This window comes from Lacerta agilis, chromosome 14 (genome assembly GCF_009819535.1).
Source record: "Lacerta agilis isolate rLacAgi1 chromosome 14, rLacAgi1.pri, whole genome shotgun sequence".
In the NCBI taxonomy this organism is placed as follows: domain Eukaryota; kingdom Metazoa; phylum Chordata; class Lepidosauria; order Squamata; family Lacertidae; genus Lacerta; species Lacerta agilis.
The window spans coordinates 48,709,987-48,732,460 of record NC_046325.1 but is presented as its reverse complement, the minus strand read 5'-3'; the positions used below and the strand labels follow the sequence as shown (position 1 = coordinate 48,732,460).

At 43.5% G+C, this 22,474-nt stretch overlaps 1 protein-coding gene across 1 annotated transcript; it reads right to left on the bottom strand.

The window, feature by feature from the left end:
* Positions 1–569: 569 nt before the first annotated feature.
* On the bottom strand, positions 570–16,233 carry ZNF830 (zinc finger protein 830). Its single transcript, XM_033169847.1, has 10 exons — positions 16,076–16,233; positions 14,446–14,545; positions 13,847–13,964; positions 11,676–11,709; positions 10,953–11,182; positions 9,875–9,965; positions 9,330–9,393; positions 5,262–5,342; positions 3,921–3,997; positions 570–1,090 (listed from the first exon to the last, which is right to left on the bottom strand). Exons 1-10 carry the CDS (start codon positions 16,216–16,218, stop codon positions 910–912), a joined length of 1,119 nt encoding a protein of 372 aa, XP_033025738.1. The 5' UTR covers positions 16,219–16,233; the 3' UTR covers positions 570–909.
* Between the last annotated feature and the right edge of the window lie 6,241 nt (positions 16,234–22,474).

Below are 22,474 nucleotides of genomic sequence, written 5' to 3'. Positions count from 1 at the left end.
TTTTGCTATTTCAGATCAGATTGCATTACATTGCTCCTGAGAAAAGGTTTCAGTGGCATAGAGCCCAAACGGCCTAAAAATGCTAGTTACTGGTGTGTGAACTGGGAAAAAATGGATAATTAAAGTGAAATGTCTACTCATGGTTGTAAGTACTCACTCTATAAATTAACCAACGCATATTGTGCAAAGCACACAGGGCAAAATTTCTCTTGTTCTGTTCAACCCAGTAGCCATCATTCAGGGCTGTCTTTAAGTATTTTCTAAACTATACTAGAAAAAGATAGTAAGTCCAAGGCAGCAAAGAAGTTTTTCTAGGATCATACAGGTTAACTAGCATCTACAAGTAACTAAATAGTTAGTAATCTTACAATGAAAGATGTACTGTGTACAGGCTTTAGACTTATTTTCTCAAACAAGAGCCCCCGCCCCCTGCCAAATGGAAAACCACTTTTGAATCCAAGGAGTATTTCAAAGACATATTGGGAGAAAGGCATGGAGGTGAGAGTCCATGGATCCGGCACCAAGCCCCGTGTAGCCCTGGCTGTGGTTCCCAAAGTCAAAGTTTAGCCCTGCAACATGCTCCAACTGCTTGGGCTCTCACTTCCCTATGTGTTCCCTAGACCTAACACTTTTAATAGGTATTAAAACAGCACAGGTGACACAACAGAAGCTACACCAGATTCAGAGAGCAAATAAAGCATTTTCTGTAGATCTTAATAGGAAAGCTACAATCACATTTTAAAAAAAGTTTTTACAATATACAACTCTTTACAATGGCTTTTTCTATTCTTAGCCCTATAAACATATTTTTACACGTTTTAATACCTGCAGGAATCTTTAAATAAATATTTCATCCTAAGTGTGTTAGAAGACCAAAATACCACCCATCAGGAGATTGGCTCCTAGCAGCTACAACGATGTTCCTTTTGCCCTCCAGTCCTGAGAGAGGAGGTCATGCAGTTCTCCTTCGTCATCACTGCCAGTGTCGCCATCCTCAACCTGTGCAGCTCTTAGTCTCATGGCTTCCTTCAGTTTATCCTTCAGTACTTCCTGGCGGTCACGCAGTTGTTCAACACGGCGGAAACATTCACTAGGGTAAAATTAATAATAATAATAATTTGCCCTCTTCTGCTGCTTAAGTGAAAAGCTGCAGTGGTGTGCCTTTTAAGTTCACAGTCTTCATATCTTTGGAAAGAACATGGCAGTTTCTTAGACCCAACATTAACATTAACTCAGTCAATTCAAGCCTATGGCACTTTGTCCAAGAACGTGAGCCCCTATCATTGAATGAGTTTTCCGTTGCTTTTTCCTTTTCCTTCTGGGGTGCAAAGGGTAAGCCTAGCAAGCTGTACCTGCACTGGGACCACTGTCTGCTATTTAGGAGGTGGTTTTCAAATGGCTTTCCTTCAGGAAACACTTGCCATATTGACCTTTCTTCCAGTGAACTCCTGGGTTATCTTGCACCAAATGCCCTGCAGAATACTGGGCTGGCCTGTTGAACACCTCTGTCACCGAGCAGAGACTGCATAAATGCTCAGAACACAACCTGCCAATCTTCCTTTCTTGGGTGGCACATGGAAGGAGAAGTGCCTGATGAGTGGTTCACTAAAGAATTTTATATAGACTTCCAAGGTTTTCTGGAACAATTTAAAAACTATTGATACAGTGGTACCCCGCAAGACGAATGCCTCGCTAGACAAAAAACTCGCAAAACGAAAGGGTTTTGCGAGTTTTTAGTTGACTCGCGAGACGAATTCGTCTATGCCTGTTTTTCGCAGGACGAATTCGTCTGGTGAGGTACCACTGTAAGCCGGCTTACCTTTTCGCTCCGGTCGGGAGGGGTGTTGTCCGCGTCCGCCATTTTGGATCGACTGTGCATGTCTGCGCATGTCCAGACATGCGCAGACGATCCAAAATGGCAGACGCGGACAACATCCCTCCCGACCGCAGCGAAAAGGTAAGCCCTCCTGGAGCCGCGCGGCGCCGCGTTGCCGGTCGGGAGGGGGCCGTGGGATCGTGCCCGATGTCGGGCACGATCCCACGGCCCTCTCCCTCCTTCCCGGAGCCGCGCCGCTGCGTTTTAAGACTGCAACGATTGTTGCAGTCTTAAAACGCGGTGGCGCAGAGCTCCGATGCCGGTCGGGAGGGGCCCCCGGACTTTCCCCCCCATAGGAACGCATTAATTAAATTTTAATGCGTTCCTATGGGAAAAGGTGCCTCGCAAGACGAAATTTCCGCAAGACGAAGAGTCTTGCGGAACGAATTAATTTCGTCTTGCGGGGTACCACTGTATTTGGAAATTGATTTTATTCCACTATATTTTGCACCTCTGTTTTTAATCTTTTATTTTTTTAACCTACAAATGAACAATAGTTCTGCACTTCTGAGTCAAGAACAGACAGCAATTTAATACTTTTTCTACATTAACAAAAGGCTAGACACAGATTAATGAAGCACTGAGGGAACAGGAACCAGCAACTTTCACTAAATTTATTTTGAAAACTTTTATGGTACAAAAGTGTCAGCTTGACAGCCAAAGCCAGTTATGTTTCCAGAGCTGACAATAAAAAAACATAAGGATACTCCATACTTAAGACACTCATGAAAAGTTATTTGGTCTCCACCCCCATCATTCAGCCCGGACACTGAGATCCAGCGCCGAGGGCCTTCTGGCGGTTCCCTCACTGCGAGAAGCAAAACTACAGGGAACCAGGCAGAGGGCCTTCTCGGTAGTGGCGCCCGCCCTGTGGAACGCCCTCCCGTCAGAAGTCAAGGGAATAAACAACTACCTGACATTCAGAAAACACCTAAAGGCAGCCCTGTTTAGGGAAGTTTTTAATTTGTGACTGTATTGTATTTTGATATTTGTTGGAGGCCGCCCAGAGTGGCTGGGGAGACCCGGCCAGATGGGCGGGGTATAAATAATAAATTATTATTATTATTATTATTATTATTACAAAAGAAAAAAGGAAGTGATTCATTAATCAACCAGTCTCAAGAGACCTCAAACAGTCCCCTCCACCAGTTTCAATGTTCCTGCTTCCACTTGGGAGTCACCAGCTAAGGAAGGAGGGGGGGAGGGGTAGTCTTACATTGTGCAGCAAAGCATACACCCAAAGTGAGGCCACACCAATACAAAGAAGTTCCTTGGTCCCTCTAGATATTTTATAATATTAGGGTGAGCTTACTGTATCATTGTGCTTAAGGACGTGTTTTAGCTGTGGACAACAGGACACAAGGGGCAAGGAAAGGAAAAGATAACAAGAGTCTGGATGGTGGTTAACCTGTGATCCTTGAGATGTTGCAGAACTCCTATCTTCTCTGAACATAGACCATGGTGGCTGGGGCTGCTGGGAGTTAGGGACCAATAAAATGTGGAGTGCTACAGGTTAGCCAATCTTGCTCTAGAACCTCATCTACTTTCGGTTAGCGTCAGATATGAGAAGTGCTGGACCCAAAAGTAAGTATGGAAGTTGGCTTTAAGAATCCTGTTGTGATCTCGTGCATGGGGCTAACCATTCCAAAGTTTTGGAATTGGCAAGTGTCCTAAGCCATGCAATTCTTAATTAAGCATCTAGAGTGCTCTTGTACAAAAATGGAATAGTTTAAAAAGTCTAGGAGAACTTTTGACACTTTGCATGTCTATGAACTTTAGGGCCTTCCTCCAAATTCCATCTAGCCATGTGTGTGAGAGGATGGGGAGATGTAGCAGGCACAAGGAAGCCCACAGCTGTGGAATGTGATAGTAGCTGCAGAATTCAGTTCCCAAAGAATCTCTTCTCCCTACCCGACTAGCAAAAACGCAAGAGTAAGCACAGAGTTGTGTGTGTTATATACAGGTTGCAGAATTTTGATGTATTTAATTTCAAGCACAGCGTGTTTACATTAAGCTTTTTGAAATCAGGTTTTAATTTACTTACATCTGCTCATCTATTTCTCCAATTTGACGGTCGAGTCGCCCTTCCTCATCTTCTTCAGCCACTATAGCTTCTGAAATCTAACTCAGAAATGGCAGGTATTATTTTCCGTAACAAAAAAGTGGATCAATATAAAAGTAAGCTTTGCCTTCTCTTTACTGCAGTGAGAAAACGAGGAGCAAGCTATAGGATTATGCTTCCTCCTGGCAACAGATTCTCCAAACTGGCTAGGCTCTCCACTTAACCTGAATTTAAGCAAATTAAAACCCTGGATTAAGAAGGAATGTGATCAGTCTTAACCTGCTTATGGCAGCAGGTAAAAGGGGGAATATAGCTTGCTCCTATTATCTTAACTACAAGTTAAGAGAAAGCCAAGCTTGCTCTGGCCAACCACAATATGCTTTGAAAGTGACAAACCCAAGCAAAGAAGATCTTAGTGCTTTAGTAATATGAGCACTGATGATGAAACTCGCATTTAAGAATTGTGTCAACAATTAATCTCTGATTTTCAAAATATATTTTAACTTGTTATTTCTTTCAGCATATACTTTCTCAAAGTTGAGTGTCTTGGAGATGCTGTGCAGCCAGTGGTCAACCTGTAACCAAGAAGAGCCCTTGTGCACCACTAATGTTCACAAAATGTGTCCACTGCTGATCTTGTATGAACATCTACTGTGTTTATAGCACCGAGTGCATTTCAGAATAGGATGACTGCTCTACAACAGTCTTCTCCCAACAACTCATTCATTGAAAATTTTCTGCAACGCCAGAGTTTGAAAGCAAAGTTAAAAGGCACACGGGGAAGTTGCTGAGTGATCACCTTCAAAGGGATGGGTTTTTAAAAGCAGTATGTGAGAACCACAGATCTAGTCAAGAGCAGATGTGATGAGGCAAATCTTGCAATAAAAATGAAGCCACATGGGAGGAATGTTAAATCCAATCCAGAGCCAGATAATTATTGCATATATAGAGTATACGTATAAAGTATACAGACTTAAAATTCATACTTTTAGCACCAGACCTGAAAAAAATGAAAGTGAACGGTGACAGTGACAGGCCATCTGGTCTGACAGAATATACATCCTGCATTCCTGCTAGATAGGATATGCTGTTCAAATTTTTTAAAAGCAAACTTCATCACATTTTTTGGTGGTGTCATCTGTTACTAAAGTTTATTCACTTCACAGTTTGAAGTGGGGATACTTGGACGACAGCTAGCTTATAAAATGATTTTAACTGATATTGAAACAGTCAGGAAATGCAATGGAATGTCACTCCGCCAAGTTCTAGTTCTGCGTTTAGAGATAATGTGCAAGCAATTCCAAACAGGAGGCACCAACTTACAGTGTTGACTTGTCGCATAGCCTTCTGGAATTCATCCCATTCTTTGTCCATCTGATCCTTTGGAGCATCAACTTTCCTCACCTACGAAATAAGAAAGATGAGCAATTTGTGGAAGGCTGTATTCCTATTTCTCATTATTGGTTTTATGTCTACCAAGCAAGGAGAGCTTGGTTGCTAAGTTGCTGTTTTTTTCGAAGCAAACAATTTATCCAGACAACTTGAAGCTAGAGAGAGAGAGAGAGAGAGAGAGAGAGAGAGAGAATCCTCATTTCAGATTATGTGCTACCAGTTTGCACTGCAATGCATATGCCAACTTAAACACACTAAGGGGCATCAAAGGGAGTAGATGAAAGCAATATGTGAGCTACTAAGAATGAACATCTACTATATGCTATATACTTAGCCCCCTAACTCCTTGATATTTAGAATAAGAGTCATTAGCATTCTGGCACCACAGAATATTGTAGCATTCATGGATTCAGCAATACTTCTCTAACTGCTTGGCTCCTAGCTTGGGTACCATAAAACGTCTGTCCTTGTTACACATGTTATTCAAAGTATATTTAGTATGTGTTTTTCAAGATTTGGCTAAGATACTGGGAATTGAAATGGGATGAAGGCACATCTGCTAGCACTAGAGAACTGGTCTCAGAGTAACTGAAGCCGTACAAACAGCATCTCCTTCAAATAAGGTGCTACTCTGCTAGCATAATAATAAGTCAATAACAAGAGGGCACATGAAGAGTGATACAGAAAGAGAGGAAAGGGGTGAGACAGAGTATGTTTTACTGTGAGCTGGGGAGAAGAGAGAAAAAATGCTTTTGGATCTTACCAAAAAAATATTGACAACAAAAGAAAAAAAATTACACTGCTATGGGACATATGGTCCTTCATAATTCAGCAGCAGTATATTATGCGTTATCATATTAATACTACACTATATTGTGTCCCAAAGCATCTCATGCACATCCTGCTGAAAGCAAGGTTAAGATTACCCAGGTAATATTAGGGTGCTGAGGGAGAGGGGGAGTGAGAGGAATAGAGGGGGAACCTTATCTAAGACTAGGGCTAGGCAATATATTGATATATTGTCCAAAACTGGTTTGAAGTCCATATCGTGATATTGGTTTCATAGTTTTTGACCTGACAATACATCGCAAATCATGGTGTGCGTTAGGGCTGGGCAATATATCGTCCAAAGCCAGTTTCAAGCCCATACCATGATACTGGTTTCATAATTTCTGACCTGGCAATATATCACAAATCATGATGTGTATGTGCGTGCGTGCGCGCACTATGCAAAAATGACAATGTGGGGAAGACTGTGCAGCCAGCCAATGCCTCCACATAGCTCCAGCCTTATTTCAAACATTGTGATATATCAGTACGTTGCATTGTTTAGCTGATAATATATTGCAATGTTGAAAACCAGGTATCGCCCAGCCCTATCTAAGACCACCCACCAAGATCATGGCTGTAGGCTTCTTGGTTCACATTTAGCCACTGCAACAACTAACAGGTGTTGATCTATACATGATCACATGCATAACTCAGGAGCAGGGACACAGCAACTGGCGAGACCCTTATTAGGCACGCAACAGACCCAAATCTCAGCCCCAGCTTCTTCTGTTCACTTCCCCCTCATTCCTTATATCTGCCCCCCTCCTTTAACACAGGGATGGCTAAAAGAGATGCTGCACAGTATGAGGAGGAAGGCAACGGGGCAGACAAAAACATGGTGCGAGGGGGGGGGAGTGTGAGAAGCTGTAGCCGCCTTGCCTCTGGTTTCATCTATTGGTTTAACAGGTAAAGAGTGAATCTCTGGGTTGCCACTTATAGCAAGACTCATCCTTCTGAAAGCTGCAACAAGCCAGTTAGCTTGCCATACCAATGTCAGCTAAATATACTTCAGGCATAATAAAGTAATTGGGGGAAATCAACTTACACTGTAATTATTTGTAAGACATGTTTGTAAGACCATGTTTCCCCCTCCAGAAGTGAGACACATTTCATCCATGTAAAAGCAAGTCATGCGATATGATTCTAAATAATTAATTATGCTACAATATAACAATACGTAAACCATTTCAAAGTAACTTACCATAAGAATATACACTTCATTAACCATACGTTGCTTTTGCTCTTTGTGAATGTTTTAGATGTAATACCCCCACTTGTGTACTATGGTCTGCCTTTTTTAATTTGTTAAATATTGGACAATAAAAGTTTAAAATAATTCAGTTAATGCTTGATCAGTAAGAAATTATATCAAGGTCTATTTCAAAAGCATTTGCTTCTTCAACCCTCAGAGGCAAATTCAAAGTCAGGCAGCAACAATTGGCCTATGCAAACTCCTACAATATTCGTAACCATGCATCACTCTTTATTACTCTTTCTAAGCTATACTTGTAACGTCTTCCAGAGGTTAAATATCAGGAACACTCACGCCCCTTCTCTGCTTTGGGCAGCTTCCATTCAGTCCAACAGGGCATCAGCAGAACTCCACCCCACCCCCCAATTTAAATTATTAAGACAGTGTACAAGGGACAGAAACTTGCTTCTTTTCTTGTTTTAAGATGTGGGATCTTCAGGATATAAAAACACTAAACACACATGGACCTGCTTGAAACCGGTTGGTAGACAGAGCTTTTACAAGCAATTTCTTGGGCAGCCGCACCACGTGGTAAGAGCGGGTGTCGGGTGTCATCACGGGCCAGAAAATTGGCTTGCTCGGGCCATATCCGGCCCATGGGCCTTAGTCTGGGGACGTCTGTCCTAACCTGTAAAGATAAGGAAGGTTCCTGGAGAAACAGCCACCAACACTCACCAAACTTAATAATGATAATCCGGCTGGGTTTCGGCAGCCACTCTAGGTGGCTTCCAGCAAAATATAAAAACATAATAAAGCGTCAAACATTAAAACTTCCCTAAACAGGGCTGCCTTCAAATGTCTTCTAAAAGTTGTGTAATTCTTTATCTCCTTGACATCTGACGGGAGGGCATCCCACAGGGAAGGGGCCACTACTGAGAAGGCCCTCTGCTGTCCCCCTGTAACTTCACTTCTCGCAGTAAGGGAACCGCCAGAAGATGCTTTGAGGACTTCACAATGTTCAGGCTGAATGATGGTGGTGGAGACGCTCCTTCAGCTATACTAAAGGAACGTCTCCCAAGGATAAGTTTCTGGAGAGAACGATCGCAAGAGAGATACTGCTATGGCTACTCCCAAACCAAAAAAATTCTAGCTGTTTCTGTTGAAGATGAGGAAGTGTGGCTGGGACTCTTAACAACTAAGCAAAGTAAGTTAGTGCTTAGAAAGCTCTCCAGCTGTATCTGCACATCTGTGTAGGCTGCTGGAAAGAGAGGGGGCAGCAGGGGGAAAGATGGTAATTAAAGGCAGAAAGGCTCGATTACAGATGTGCATTTTGAATTTTTTATGCATTCTAAGAGTTTAGAAGCAAAGGCTGATCTGTATATTGCCCCAATACACTGTCTCCCTTCATTTTACATGGACATTTATTCCCAACTTTGCTACATCTTTTGTCAGCCCCACATCCATTAATTCTGCAAAATCCAGGGCATCACAGAATAAACATCACATTTCAACTAGCTGTGTACAGGAGTGCTAATTAACAGTCTCACTGCACTCTCTATTTGTCAACCACCTACAAAAAAAGCAGAGGGTAGTCTGACTGCATATGAGGAATACAGCATCCTGGCTAGTAGGATCAATTACTCTTGATTAGAGATGGGAAGGCCTGGGGGGAAAAAACTCAGAAAAAAATGGAAATAAAACCAGTTTTTTTCCAATTTTCATGGTTTTTTCCCAGGCCTTCCCATCTCTACTTTTGATTCATGTCGGACAATATCCAACACTAAACTTAGAGAAAGCCAGTGCTAATTGCTACACCAAAAACTGCTGCAAGTTATTCAAATCGTTTACAGAAGGATACCACAAAGCATTTCAATCATTATGTAAATCTGTTATTCAGCTTCTGTAATTGCTAGCTGACTAGCTCAATTAATTCCTCAAAGAATTGACGTGCTGAAATCGGAACAAATCACACTTGCCTTTGCATCCACTTCAGGATCATCAAAAAATCCCTCTGGCAAGGCCTCCGCAGTGTTTTCTTTCCTGAAATGTTAAGGTGATGGCTTGTCTTGAGCCAATTCTGCACTAGTTTTAACTCCTTCAAAACAGCAGATCAGATATCTGCTCCGAGAACAGAGCGAGCAACGTACTGCCTACTAGCGCTCCCCCCCACTCCCTGGCCTGAGGTTGAGGAGAAATGAAGGCACCCCTTTTGATCTAACCATGTCAATTGGCACTGTAAGTTTAATTTTTCCAAACCTCCAAGATCCAATAAAGATAAAGGAAACAAATACAAGAAGCCATTGTCCTAATACACCGCTTTCTCAAAGCTCCATTATGTATGGTGTCCTAATTGTTTAAGTTACTAACACTGTTCAAAATACTGGTTCATCTCATCAGACTGTGACTTAAAAAAAAAAGTACCAATATACTAGACATACTGACGATTATTAATTATGAGAACCCAAACACATTTAATTACAAATTAAAATAGGAAGGAAAACCTTTACACTGGCTAGCTTACCTTTCCACAACTTTTTCTTGTATTTCTGCTTTCTGAATAGAGCCAGAATGGGAGACTAAAGGTGCAGCTAAAGTTTTATTGTCTGAATAGTCTGCAACAGAGAAAAGAATCACTGTCTGTGTAATATGCATAATTTGAAAGACCAAGTCACTAAAAATGGGTGTATTAGTTGTACAAACAATGAGCAGAGAGGGAAAAATTGAGATCACTCAGACCTTGAGATGAACCAATAGATATAAATACCAACAAAAGGAAATACTTACAGAATGATTAACTTACAAGATTCACCACTGCTTAGATTGAAATACTGTGCACACTTAACTTAGCAGTAGTCCCACTGGACTCTGTAAACATATCCGAGCACACATGCATAGGACTGGGCTGCATGTTGATGATGACCACTGGTTTAAAATGACTAGACAAAATTTATTAGGATAGGTCTATCAAAAGAGACTAGCCATGAATCCTTAATAGTGTAACACTGAGGCTCAATTTGCTGCAACTGTGCACTTTTTTAGAGAAGCACCAAATTTACACCCCTTGTACACTAAAGCTATAACATACACTAAGTTACAAAATAAACTGTTTGCTTGTTCATAACACCATTTGGGGACTTCACTTAAAAATCACCACATACTAGTCCTTGAATGGTATAAATTTGGTGCTTTAATGAAAAATATCAGAATTGGTCAGCTATGCCACTGTACTGTAAGAGAACCTCAGAGGCTCTGCGTACTAGACGCTAGTGATGAACAGCAGGGGATACCACCTCCATGCCATTTAGGAGTTCCTCAGAAGCATCTGGAAACAGAATTCTGGACATCTACAACCATCAATAGCAGATGATTAATTGTTTTCGTTTGGCATATCTAATATGCATGTAGGATACAAGTGGAGCGCACTGTAGTATATATGGATGAGGCACAGCAATACTTCAGAAGCCATTAAAAAGAGGACATGACACAACTTCAGAGGTAAAGTTAAGCAAAGCATCTGATTTGTACAATGTCAGCTAGAGAGGCCTTACAACTCTATATATTTTTTGCCGTAAGGTCAGCAGAGGAAGTCCCAGACTTACCTGATGGTAAAGCAGTGGTGGGTGGGTGGGCTGGTGTTGCTGTATGCTCCACTGTGGATGACAAAGGAGGTTTGCTGTTGTCGTCCTGGATTTCTTTTGCTGTCTCTTCTGCCTCTTCCTCCTCCTCCTCCTCTTCAGAGTCTCCAAGTAATAAGCCACCACTTGAAGCTTTGCAATAGTGTTTTTCTGCTTCTGCTTGTTCATTTTTTCCAAAAAAATCTGCTGGGAGTCTTAAAAAATGAAATAATAATAATAATTTTATTATTTATGTCCTGCCAATCTGGCTGGCTTTCCACAACAATATACTTAAAAACATTCCATCATAATACAAGCTAGAATCAAGACAATTATTTCAAGTATACCTAGGGTGTTTTTTTGTTTTTTTACTTTCCTCCCTTAAATAGACATTCGCCATGCCAAAACTGTGTTTCCCAAACTGCTTTCCACATGATGGTCACCTCCATCTGGTGTCCCCATCTGGGACTCCCCATGAAATAAGATAATTTTCTCTGAAGTAACTGTAGTATAATGGAAACAATGTTGTCAGCCACTGCATTTGAACAACTGCCATATGGGAACATTCAAACCACCCTGTTTGAAAGCAAATTTCTCAGCACCAGTTAGGACCAGGTAATGAATAACAAATATAACACCCTGTTCATATCCGTAACTATGAAAAAAGAAAGTGTAAAAACAGAGCTAATAACAACCATCTCAACTTACCCAGAAGAGTGTGTTTGCGGATGGTCACTTGAATCTGCAAAACATTTTATCAGAGTTCTGTCACATTTCAAACAAAAAAAGAACTCAAAGATGAACTTCACACCTAAGCTGCAGTGACCCAAGAAGAACTCTGGATCAGTCGTGTGACTAAGGAAAGCAAAGTTCAAATCCCCATTCAAGTCATGAAGTTCAATGGGGACAACCTGGGCAAGTCTCTCTCTCTCAGCACGCTCTCTACATCTGAGTGGAGGAAAGGATAAAAATTTATGATGCCAATGATTGTGATGCAATGACTGTGATGTCACTGAATCCCTTTAATGCTACTTTTTTGCTGACATAGCAACCCACATTATCCAGCCTTAAAATACGTCTTAAATGGATAGTGACACTCCAAGTCAGGACTTTAAAACTATTGAAAAATAGCACCTTCTACCATCCACATTGCACTGTCATCTCTTTTAGATCTGTGGATGAATGGTGGTATACAAATTTAATAAATAATAATAGATCAATATAACTGTGTTTTTTCAGGTAATTGAGCTAAGGTTTGACCAATGTTAAAGTGGTTATAGTCAGGTGACAGTGTGTTAAAAGAATAATTCATAGGACAGTTACTCCAAGAAACACAGGCATTGCAAGCAGCTGAAATTTCCTTATGTAAAGGTTTTTTTTAAAAAAATTAAACATAATTATATTAATCTAGGTTTTCAAGATAGCCTACAAAAGAGAACCACGAAAAAATATAAAACAGATCAAAAACATCAGAAACAAAAGCAATTAACGTGGCAACAGTATAAATACAAAAAACAGTAGATATAAAATCAGTTAAAAGAAATTTTGAGTAGCCTTCCCAATCACATAAAACTGTAGTTTACGTAAACATAGCTTTAATCTCCCACTCTAAGGCTAGGACCTTTAACCAAGATTAAATTCACCCCCTTTGGGTGCATTTATTTGAGGACACCCCCCCCCCAGCATTTTAAACACTGCACCATAGCAGCAGCTACAGTGTGTAATATACAAGGCCACACCTAGTTGGCTAGAAACCATGAAAGGTTACCTCCAGCATTTTACAATTTGTCCTCTGTCCTAGCAAGCACCCATCAAAAACAAATTTGCAATGATTATCAAATCTGCCTGGCATTCATGTTATGGGTACTCAAATACTACTTGTATTGATTATTAATTTATATTTAATGACAAAGTATGCTTCTAGGCAATTAGAAAAAAAGTAGTGAAACATTAATACATAAATATCCATAATTAAAATATTCAATAAAACAATCCTATTACTTCTATTAAAACAGGAGACTTGGGTTGGGAAAATGCCTGTGTAATAGAATCATTTTCAGAAGCCAGCAGAATAGCATTGCAGATGGGGCCTCTAGTATTTCCGTAACACTAATGCTCCCAGTGAAAAAGAACACTTTTGCATCATCAAAGTGATAATCATAAAGTCATGGCAAGACTAACTGAGTTTCTTTTATTTAATGTCCTTTCAGGTAAGCTGGTGTGGAATTGTTTCAGACTTTATATGTAAACAGCAACTCCTTAAAATTGATTTGGTGACAGGTAGTTAGTGTAGACCCATTAGTATGGGCATGATTATGTGCTTACCACCCGGTCCATGACATTCTGCACTAGCAGCAGCCCATGAACCAGCTGGAAGGGAAGAAGAACCACAAAGACTGCATTACAACATTCTAGAATGTGAGGTTACCAATGCATGTGTCACAGTGGCCAAATTGTGCTAGCACTCTTCTCCATGGAGACCACATGTGCATCCATGGTCAAATGTAGCTCCAGCAACACCTATTAACTGTGTACCTGTCGCTTCAAAGAGAGTGCATCTAGAAGAGGCAAAATCACCAATTTTCAGCTGCAGGAACCACTTGTCTGCCTTTGTCAGCCTCAGTTTATTAGTCCTCATGCAGACCACCAGTGTGCCCAGGTCCTGGTTCAGTTTGTGCACAGTTCTCCTGACTCAAACTGTGCACAAACTGTGCCTCAAATCTCCAGCAGACTGCTCCTAACAGCTTCATATAGTTTAATATAAAACACACCATCCAAGGAAAATATTTAATCCACAAATGATTTCCAGACAGCTGGGGAACGGGAAAGACCTGCAGAAAAATGACCAGGTCAGTAAGCATAGCCTAACATTTCCATACCTTTGGCTTTCTTCATTTCTGGAGGTTCTGTGTTGGTTGTTTTCCTCTTTAGAGAAGATGAGGTGTCAGGAATAGGACCTGGTACTGATTGTTTAAGATTTCTTAACTGCTCAACTTTCTGCAGGGGTGGGGATTAAAATCAACAGATGAGCACCTGTGCTTTATTCCCAAGGAATAAATTATTACAACACAGAAGAATTTAAGTTCTTTTCACAAAGTAGCACATTTTCCACAAAATAAATAACACTAGCAATATTAGCAAGCAAGATTAAAGAAAGCCTGCAACAAGGGGCAAGAGACATTGTTACTTTTAAGTAATTAGACTATTTAGCATATGAAGAAAATTGGCTGTTTTGTTATAATCATCCTTTGAAAAGTCAATGTTTCAAATGGGAAAAAATGGGGGCACTATTATGTCTCGTTTATAAGATCATCAGATCTCATGTATTATTGTACTGCAGAATCATATTAACACTGTCAGTGCATTTCAATTTCTAGATTGGTAATTAAGAACTATTAGTCTTCTTAGCTTTGCAACATAACACATAACACAAATATTGTAAGCACTTTACTTTTTTAAAAAAAGAACTGTCTCTTACCTCTTTGTGCTGCTTCCCAAGCACATGTGTTTGCCACAACAGTTCACTCTTCACAGGCATGTTGCACAGAGAGCAGCTTAAGTTTCCCAAATTGTTATATGTAGAATTTGGAATCAAGGAAATGAATATAAAAACAACCCACCTCTCAAAACTGCAGTGTGGGCTTTGAACATGCAACATAAACTTGGCTAAAATATGCATTATTAAGCCATATTACAGCTTTTAAAAGTGAGAAGTAAAATATAAATTTTTATGTGTAAAGCTATTAAGAGACTTGGCTTCCTAACAATGATTCCTGTACACTTACTTTGTTAAAGCCACTTTTTGCTTTGCTACCACTCTGCATTCCCACACCACAAAGTTGTTGGTTGAGTTACACTGATATATAAGTTACACTGAGATACAGCAAGAGCTATATTTTCCAAAGGGGTAGCTGTGCTAGTCTGCTTCCGTAAAGAACAAGAGTTTTGGTGCACATTAAAGAGATATGAATTTATTTTGGTCATTTATACCAAAAACGAAAGCCAATGTGGTGTAGTGGTTAGAGTGTCAGACTAGGAACTGGGAGACCAAGGTTTAAATCCCAATTTGGCAATGAAGCTCACTGGGTGACCTTGGGCCAGTCACTTGCTCTCAGCCTAGCCCACCTCACAGGGTTGTTGTGGGGATTAAATGGGGGGGGGGGGAATCATGTAACTCCATGACAAAAAGGTGGGACATAAATGAAATAAATAAAGTACTATGCAGCCAGTCTTTTAGACAAGATTAGGAGCTTCAGTGAGGATGGAGAAAATGGAGGGTAAGATGTTGGCAATGCCCCCTCACAAGGGACAGGACCAAACCCATACCTCCCCCACCCCAGTCAATCTATTATAGTTGCAGGTCTTGAGCCCTGCTTGTTTCAACGAGTTAGGGAGAGGGAAGGTGACATAGAAATGGTTATAGCAACCTGGGTAACATGATAATCACTGATGGAACAACAAATATGTCTTAGGCTGAAGCTCTCTGAAAGACTTCATAATGAACCTCTCATGGTTCTGAGATTTTTATGGGGGAACTGACAGCTTCTAATGAAAGGGTTGGTGCCATGCTTCTTCTTCTTCTTTTGCTGTGATTATCTGCATGGTTTCAGTAGATATTTTGTATTCATAATTATTGTTTTCTCCCTCCTATGTTTCTAGCTGTTCTTAGTTTTATTTGCAAGCCGTCTTGAGTCCCACTCAGGGAACGAGGAGGGGAACAAATACAACAACAGCGGGTTGCGGCTGGAGAGTTCTCTCCTAACCCCTTCATCCACCATCTTCCCTTCTCCCCTCGTCCCAGTCTACATCACAGCTGCAAACCTCATAGCGCCGCTTGCTTCAACCAGGGATAAGCTCAGTCAGGAGAGCATGAGACCCTGGTCCTCAGAGTCGCGGGTTCGAGCCCCATGTTAGGCAAAGGATTCCTGCATTGCAGGGGGTTGGACTAGATGATCCTCGTGATCCCTTCCAACTCTACCATTCTATGAAGTCAGGGAGCGGGAAGGGGACCCCGTGGCAGAATAGTCCCCCAGGGACTCCGCCCGCCTGAGGGAGAAAAGGCAGCCCCACTGGGCCCCGCCCCGCCCCGCCCGGCCCAGGAAGGGTATCTGGCGAACGGAGAGTCGACTCTCTTCTTCTTCCCGGCCGCCGCCTCGCGCTGCTTCGCCCGCATCAGCCGCCGCAGCTCCTCTTGCCCCACCGAGGCCGCCGGCCGCCCCCGCGGCCTCCCCGCCGGACCCGAAGCCGCCATAATCGCCGCGGAGGGAGAGGGCGCCTTCCGTCCGCCACAGCGGGCGCATCAGAATGTGCGTCATCCAACCTCGCTCGTCGCAAAGACTTTGCGTCACAGAGAGCGTCTCAGTGACGTGCTCGTCTCTCTCCCCGCCCGCTTCTTAGCAACCGTCGTGGAGGCCGGAAGAAGTGGAGCAGCCGTTTGACTGACTGGAGGCGGGACTTCCTTGTTCCTTTGGAAGCCTTTTTTGAGATGTTCTCCGGAAATAATGTTAGAGAGAAGCTTGTGTGGCTTGCCTTGTGCGTGTGATAATATTTTATTCTCTTGTTAATTATACTGTTTTAAATGCACATTTTGTATTTGGCTTCCCTTAGTGGTGTTTCTCTTTGAATCATTTTTGGTTAGCTGCGTTGAATATTTTAGTTTCCTGTTATGTTGCTTTCAATGGTAAACTTTATGTTTGACTTTCTTCGGTAATGTTTCATTCTAAGATTGCTTTATTTGATGTTTTAATGTAGGTTGTAAATCTCTTTTGAGGTGTTTTTTATATAAAAAATAAAGCAGTACAGAAATGAAATGAATAATAATAATGAATGTCTCCTGGCAGCCCTGGCAATGCATGGATAGGCCTTAAAGTTGTGTTTGTGTTTGTGGTCTGGAATTATTGATCTCGCACGAAAAACTCAACTCATTCTGAAATCATTAATGATTTGTTGTTGTTGTTTAGTCGTCTTAGTCGTGTTTGACTCTCCGTGACCCCATGAACCAGAGCAGGCCTTGGAAACTCTCACTTTCTTCTCAAAGCTTCTCCTTTTTATGCCCATGGAGTTTTCTTGGCAAAATACTGGAGTGGTTTGCCAGTTCCTTCTCCAGGTGGATCACATTTAGTCTAAACTCACGGCTATGACTTGTCCGTCTTGGGTGGCCCTGCATGGCATAGCTCCAGAGGCGCAGGAAGCCACTTGGGCACCCGGAGCAGCAACCAAGACATGCCCCCGGGGGCAGGGCGGCGCTACGTAGAGGGTTGCTGGCAGTGCTGCTGGCAAGCCGCGAGCAAGGCTTTTTACTGGGCGGCACTTTGCTTCCTTTCCGCTCGGGCTGCAGGTGGAGGGGAGGGGCGGGCGGGAGGGGACACTTCTCTTGGGCCGAGCGGGTGAGCGAGCAAGCTGCAGAGCGAGGCTTTTTACCGGGCGGTGGGGCAACGGCGCCCCCGGCCTTTCAAGCCTACAGCGAGCCTGGGGAAAGGGGGAAAGGTTTGCCGGTGGCCCAGACGGGCCGTCATGGCCGTCACTTGCTGTAGGCTTGGGAGTCGCGGGGGGCGCGCTGAGTGTCCCCCCCTTGCCCCACCCCTGCATAGCTCATAGCTTCTTGGAGTTATTCAAGCCCCTTCGCCACAACAAGGCAGTGCTCCATGAAGGGGCATTAATGATTTACAGCTGATAAAAGGTAAAGGGAGCCCTGACACACTTAACTTAGCAGTTACAGCTGATAAAAGGTAAATGGACCCCTGAACATTAGGTCCAGTCGCGGACGACTCTGAGGTTGCGGCGTTCATCTCGCTTTACTGGCCGAGGAAGCCAGCGTACAGCTTCTGGGTCACGTGGCCAGCATGACTAAGCCCAGACGCGTAGCTAGCCGCCGGGCTGCCGGGGGCGGCAAGCCAAGCAGCACCCATGGGGGCGGGGCGTCGCTCCGTGCGCATGACGTCATAACGCATGCGCACGGAACGACGCCCCGCCCCTCTCCCGCTGCGCTCCGTGAGCAGAGCCGTCCCGGGGAAAGGAGAGGGGCCAGCCCCTGTCCTTTCCCCCCGGGCTCCGCTCCCTGAGCACAGCGGGCAGGGAGCGGAGCGGCGAAAAAAGCCGCTGAAAGGGGGAAAGCCCCCTCTTTCAGCGGCTTTTTCGCCACTGGCTGGACGGAGGCGGGCCATGTGCTGCTGCTCCCGGGTGACGGAGGGAGCGGCGGCGCGTGGGAGTGGTGGGAGGGGCCGCCGCTTGTCACCCCACGTGCCGCCGTTCGTTCCGTCGCCCCGGGAGCAGCAGCACCGCACACACTGTGCGCTGCTGCTCCCTCGGCGACAGAGCGAGCGGCAGTGCGTGGGGGTGACAAGCGGCGGCCCCACTCCCCACCGGTCACCCCGGGAGGAGCAGCGCTGCATGGACGGGGTGCTCGCTCGGCCGAGCGAGCACCCCGTCCGTGCAGCGCTGCTGCTCCCGGGGTGACGGAGGGAGCGGCGGCGCGTGGGAGTGGCGGGAGGGGCCCCCGCCTGTCACCCCAACCCGCCGCTTTTCACCCTGTCGCTGGGGGCGTACCGCCCCTAGCGCCCCTCCCCAGCGACGCCCCTGACTAAGCCGCTTCTGGCAAAACCAGAGCAGCGCATGGAAACGCCATTTAGCTTCCCGCCAGAGCAGTACCTATTTATCTATTTGCACTTTGATGTGCTTTCAAACTGCTAGGTTGGCAGGAGCAGGGACCAAGCAACGGGAGCTAACTCCGTTGCAGGGATTCGAACTGCCGACCTTCCGATCGGCAAGCCCTAGGCTCTGTGGTTTAGACCCGCATTACAGCCGATTGTTGTTGTTCAGTCGTGTCCGACTCTTTGTGACCCCATGGACCAGAGCACGCCAGGCACGCCTATCCTTCACTGCCTCTTGCAGTTTGGTCAAACTCATGTTGTCTCTCTCCAATCTTCATGTCCTTTCCTTTTTTTATTCTACCCTTTTCACTTCATTTTTGAATGAGAATGTTTGACCTATAATGTTTTCCCCTATTGTTGCAACCTAATACTAATTTATAGAAAGAAAGAAAGAAAGAAAGAAAGAAAGAAAGAAAGAAAGAAAGAAAGAAAGAAAGAAAGAAAGAAAGCTCATCTGATTGTAGTATAGACCAGATTTTTTTCAGAGTAGTTTGGGTACAAGGAATAGCTGAAGCCTGCCTCCTGCATATAGTATGTTATGATATTGTATAGTTTTATATATATATACACCAGAGGAAAGGTTGGCCCAGCGATTGCCCCCCCAAAAAGTGATGAACACTCTTTACATGTTTAAAAAGAAATATGCCAGTTATAGTGCAAAGCATACAATAGACCGAAACAGTTGTTTTGTTTTGTTTTGAAAAAGCATCACTAGTACCGGTATTGGTGCTACCAAAGCAAACATGAAGCTGGCTGTAGTTTTAGAATGTGTAATCACCGATTTTCAAAAGAAATTTTCTCTCAAAAAAGACAAACATGAATGTTCAAAGAAACTTCACAGGCTTCCAAACTTTTCTCTTCTTTGGATACATTCATAAGATCACTTAAAACAGAAGGTATGTGTTTTATTTCTTTTTAGCTACTGTTTTTAATACCTTGGAACAGGCGTCGCCAAACTAAGGTCCGCGGGCTGCATACGGCCTGCGTGGACCAATTATCCGGCCCCCGCCTGCTCTTACCAGTGCGGCGTGGCTGCCCATCTCCAGGTCGGCACGGTGCCAGAAATAGCTTGTGCACATGTGCAAGCATCATTTCTGGCGCACCTCCAGATCTGCGGAGGCCCGTGTGCACAAGCTATTTCCGGTGCTGCACCAAGCCAGAAGTGCGCCGGAAATTACGCTTGCACATGTGCACAAGCTATTTCTGGCGCCGCACCAAAAGTGTGCTGGAAAAAGCGAGTGCGTGCACGTATGGGCGCGCGCTCCCCTGCCCTCCGGCCCACCACACGATTGGCGCCAGAGGAACCAGCCTTGCCGCCCCCTACCTTGGAACCTTTTTATATACAGTATTTTTTAAACTTTTTAAATTGATCATGTTAATGTTTTTGTAAACTGCATTGAGATTTTCTTACAATCAAGTGGTATATATACACATTTTGTTAATTAAGAACTCGCTGATTAATTTCCTTATCCCAGGCATGTTTACTGAAAGGTATCATGGAGTTTAACAATAACAATTTCTTATTGGTTGTTTTTGTTCTTTGAACAGGTTGAGGAGTTTCATATACATCCTTCATTAACCCTACAAGAGCCACAGAACCCTGTGTTCCGCTCATGTAGACTTCAGTCTTCAGACAGAAAGGCTTACAGGTGTCTGCTACAGCTACATTATTCCCCCCACCAGGCTGTGGACCCAGCCACATCCATTCATTGAGTTGGACCTGGGCCACAATCTCTCCAGCTCAGCATCCTAGCACTCACTTTTTCCAGGTTTGTGATTTAGTAGGAGTCATAACTTTTTGTTGCCTATAGGGTTACTTTCAATGTTGTTGCAGAATCCTGCCATTTAATTTCTGCTGTGTCTCCCAAGAACTGTTACTAATTCTGCAGGAATTTGTTTGACTGGTTTCCTCATATAGCAGCCCTGGACATTGAAACAGAGGGAGTTTCAAAAGAAGTCTGTGATGATGTGGATTGGAGGGGGCAGGTTTCCCTGCATTTAAATATATTCCCTGATGTGCTCCACCTCCAAGAGAAAAAGACAGTGGACCTCAGCCTACTTGCATTAGTAGTTTCTTTCTGGTGCACCTCATTGGCTGACATGAGTGTTCTAGCAACTCCTGGTGGCAAGAGTACAATTCTGAGGCTCACATTTTATTTATATTTGTAACCTGCTTTTCCACCCCAATTGGAGATTCCCAAAGCAGCTAAAGGTATAAAAACATTTAGCATATTGGCACCGATTGAAGTAAACCAGAACTGTTATTTTTTAAATGCACAATAAAACATTATGTCTAAAGCAAACAAAAGGCCCAAGTAGGGAAATTAAAAGCTTGCTGGAAAATCTTAAAAAATAATGACAGAACACTAGGAAAGGAGATAACCTAGGCTCATGGATCAGAGTCATGTCTCCCTCCTTTTTTACCATTCTTGAAACAGGAACAATTTATCCTGAATAGTGCTGAAAATGACTTTCCAGGTATGACAGGCACTTCACTGTAGGAAGCAATTTTCATCTTCTTTATAAGGAAAACATGGCTTTGGAGACACTGCACACTTGTCCCACAGTCCCCCCACTCTTAAGATCTGATAGTATCTTCCAGGTATTGGAGTCAGAGATTTGCTGCAACTGACACCACGATCTTGGTGAACAGTCTCTGGGTGGAGCACAGCTTTGTATCAAAAATGTGTTTTGAAGCCATAGGAACATGGGAGAACAGGCATATGGAGTTGGCCCTTGTAAGAGCTGTGGAGACCAGAAAGTTGCTTGCTTTTAGTGTGTGTGTTACAGATCTCAAAAGTTTCCACTTACAATTTAGATGTTTATTCAAGAGTTTTGAGATCCACAATGGCCCTCCAGTTTCCATATTTTTTCGCATTGTAAAATATAAAATGCCAAGGAACTTCTCTTTGGATGGTACTGGCTCTATCACCCTGATGTTCATGAAATGAGATAGCAGCTAACAGCAGGTATATTTTCCTGGTAGCTCTGTCCTGAGAGAAGGAAGCTCCTGTGCAGCAAACGAGGGGGGAGGGAGGGGAAATCAAGCACATATCTGTTGTTTACCATTTCCTTACCTGATAGTCTCTGGAATATGCTAGTCTTATACCAGATAGAATTTTGTCAACATCCTTTTCCCATTGGTGACAGCCTGCCATTTGCTATTGCCCCCTGACCCCAGGAGTCCTGTGGCTGGAGAACACTGCTGCTGCTGCTAATGCCACCCCTTCTTTGGCCACGAGTGTCTCCAGTACACTTCAATTTGTGGAAGATGGGGTAAGACTGAAGTACTGTAGAAGGCACAACCTTTCATCTTTTGTTTTTACATCTTTAAGATTTTCCTCAAGTGGCAGAAAGGGAGGTGGCTCCTTTGAATTTAGTTGAAGCCTGGACTACTGACCAACTTTCTGAGCTTAAACTTGCATCTGAGTAAGACACTGAGTGTCCACTGCTCTGGTGAAGAACTGAAAGAACTTGTACGTCCACTTTTAAGGCCTTGGTGAAAAGAAGAGTAAGCTGCTGAGGACATTACAGATAGCAGAAGCCTCATGGAATTTGCAGAGGGCAAATTCATTTGTTCAGTCCCTTGCAACCCCTTTCCTTTATTGGAAGGAATGGTCTCTGGACAGCTCTTGGGTAGGTAGTATAACATGATCATTCCTGAGTTGATTTGCTAAAAGGGGTGGGGGAATCCCACTCCTCTTCCTTTCATTTAATATTCACAGAGTTCCAGCTAGGATTACAAATTCCTTCACAGGCTCCCCCTGGCTTGCAAACATCTACTTGCCGCCTCTAGGCTTCATAACTGCTTTGTGCAGCAGGGCTTGGAAATTCTCTGGGGCAAATAAAGAGGTAGAC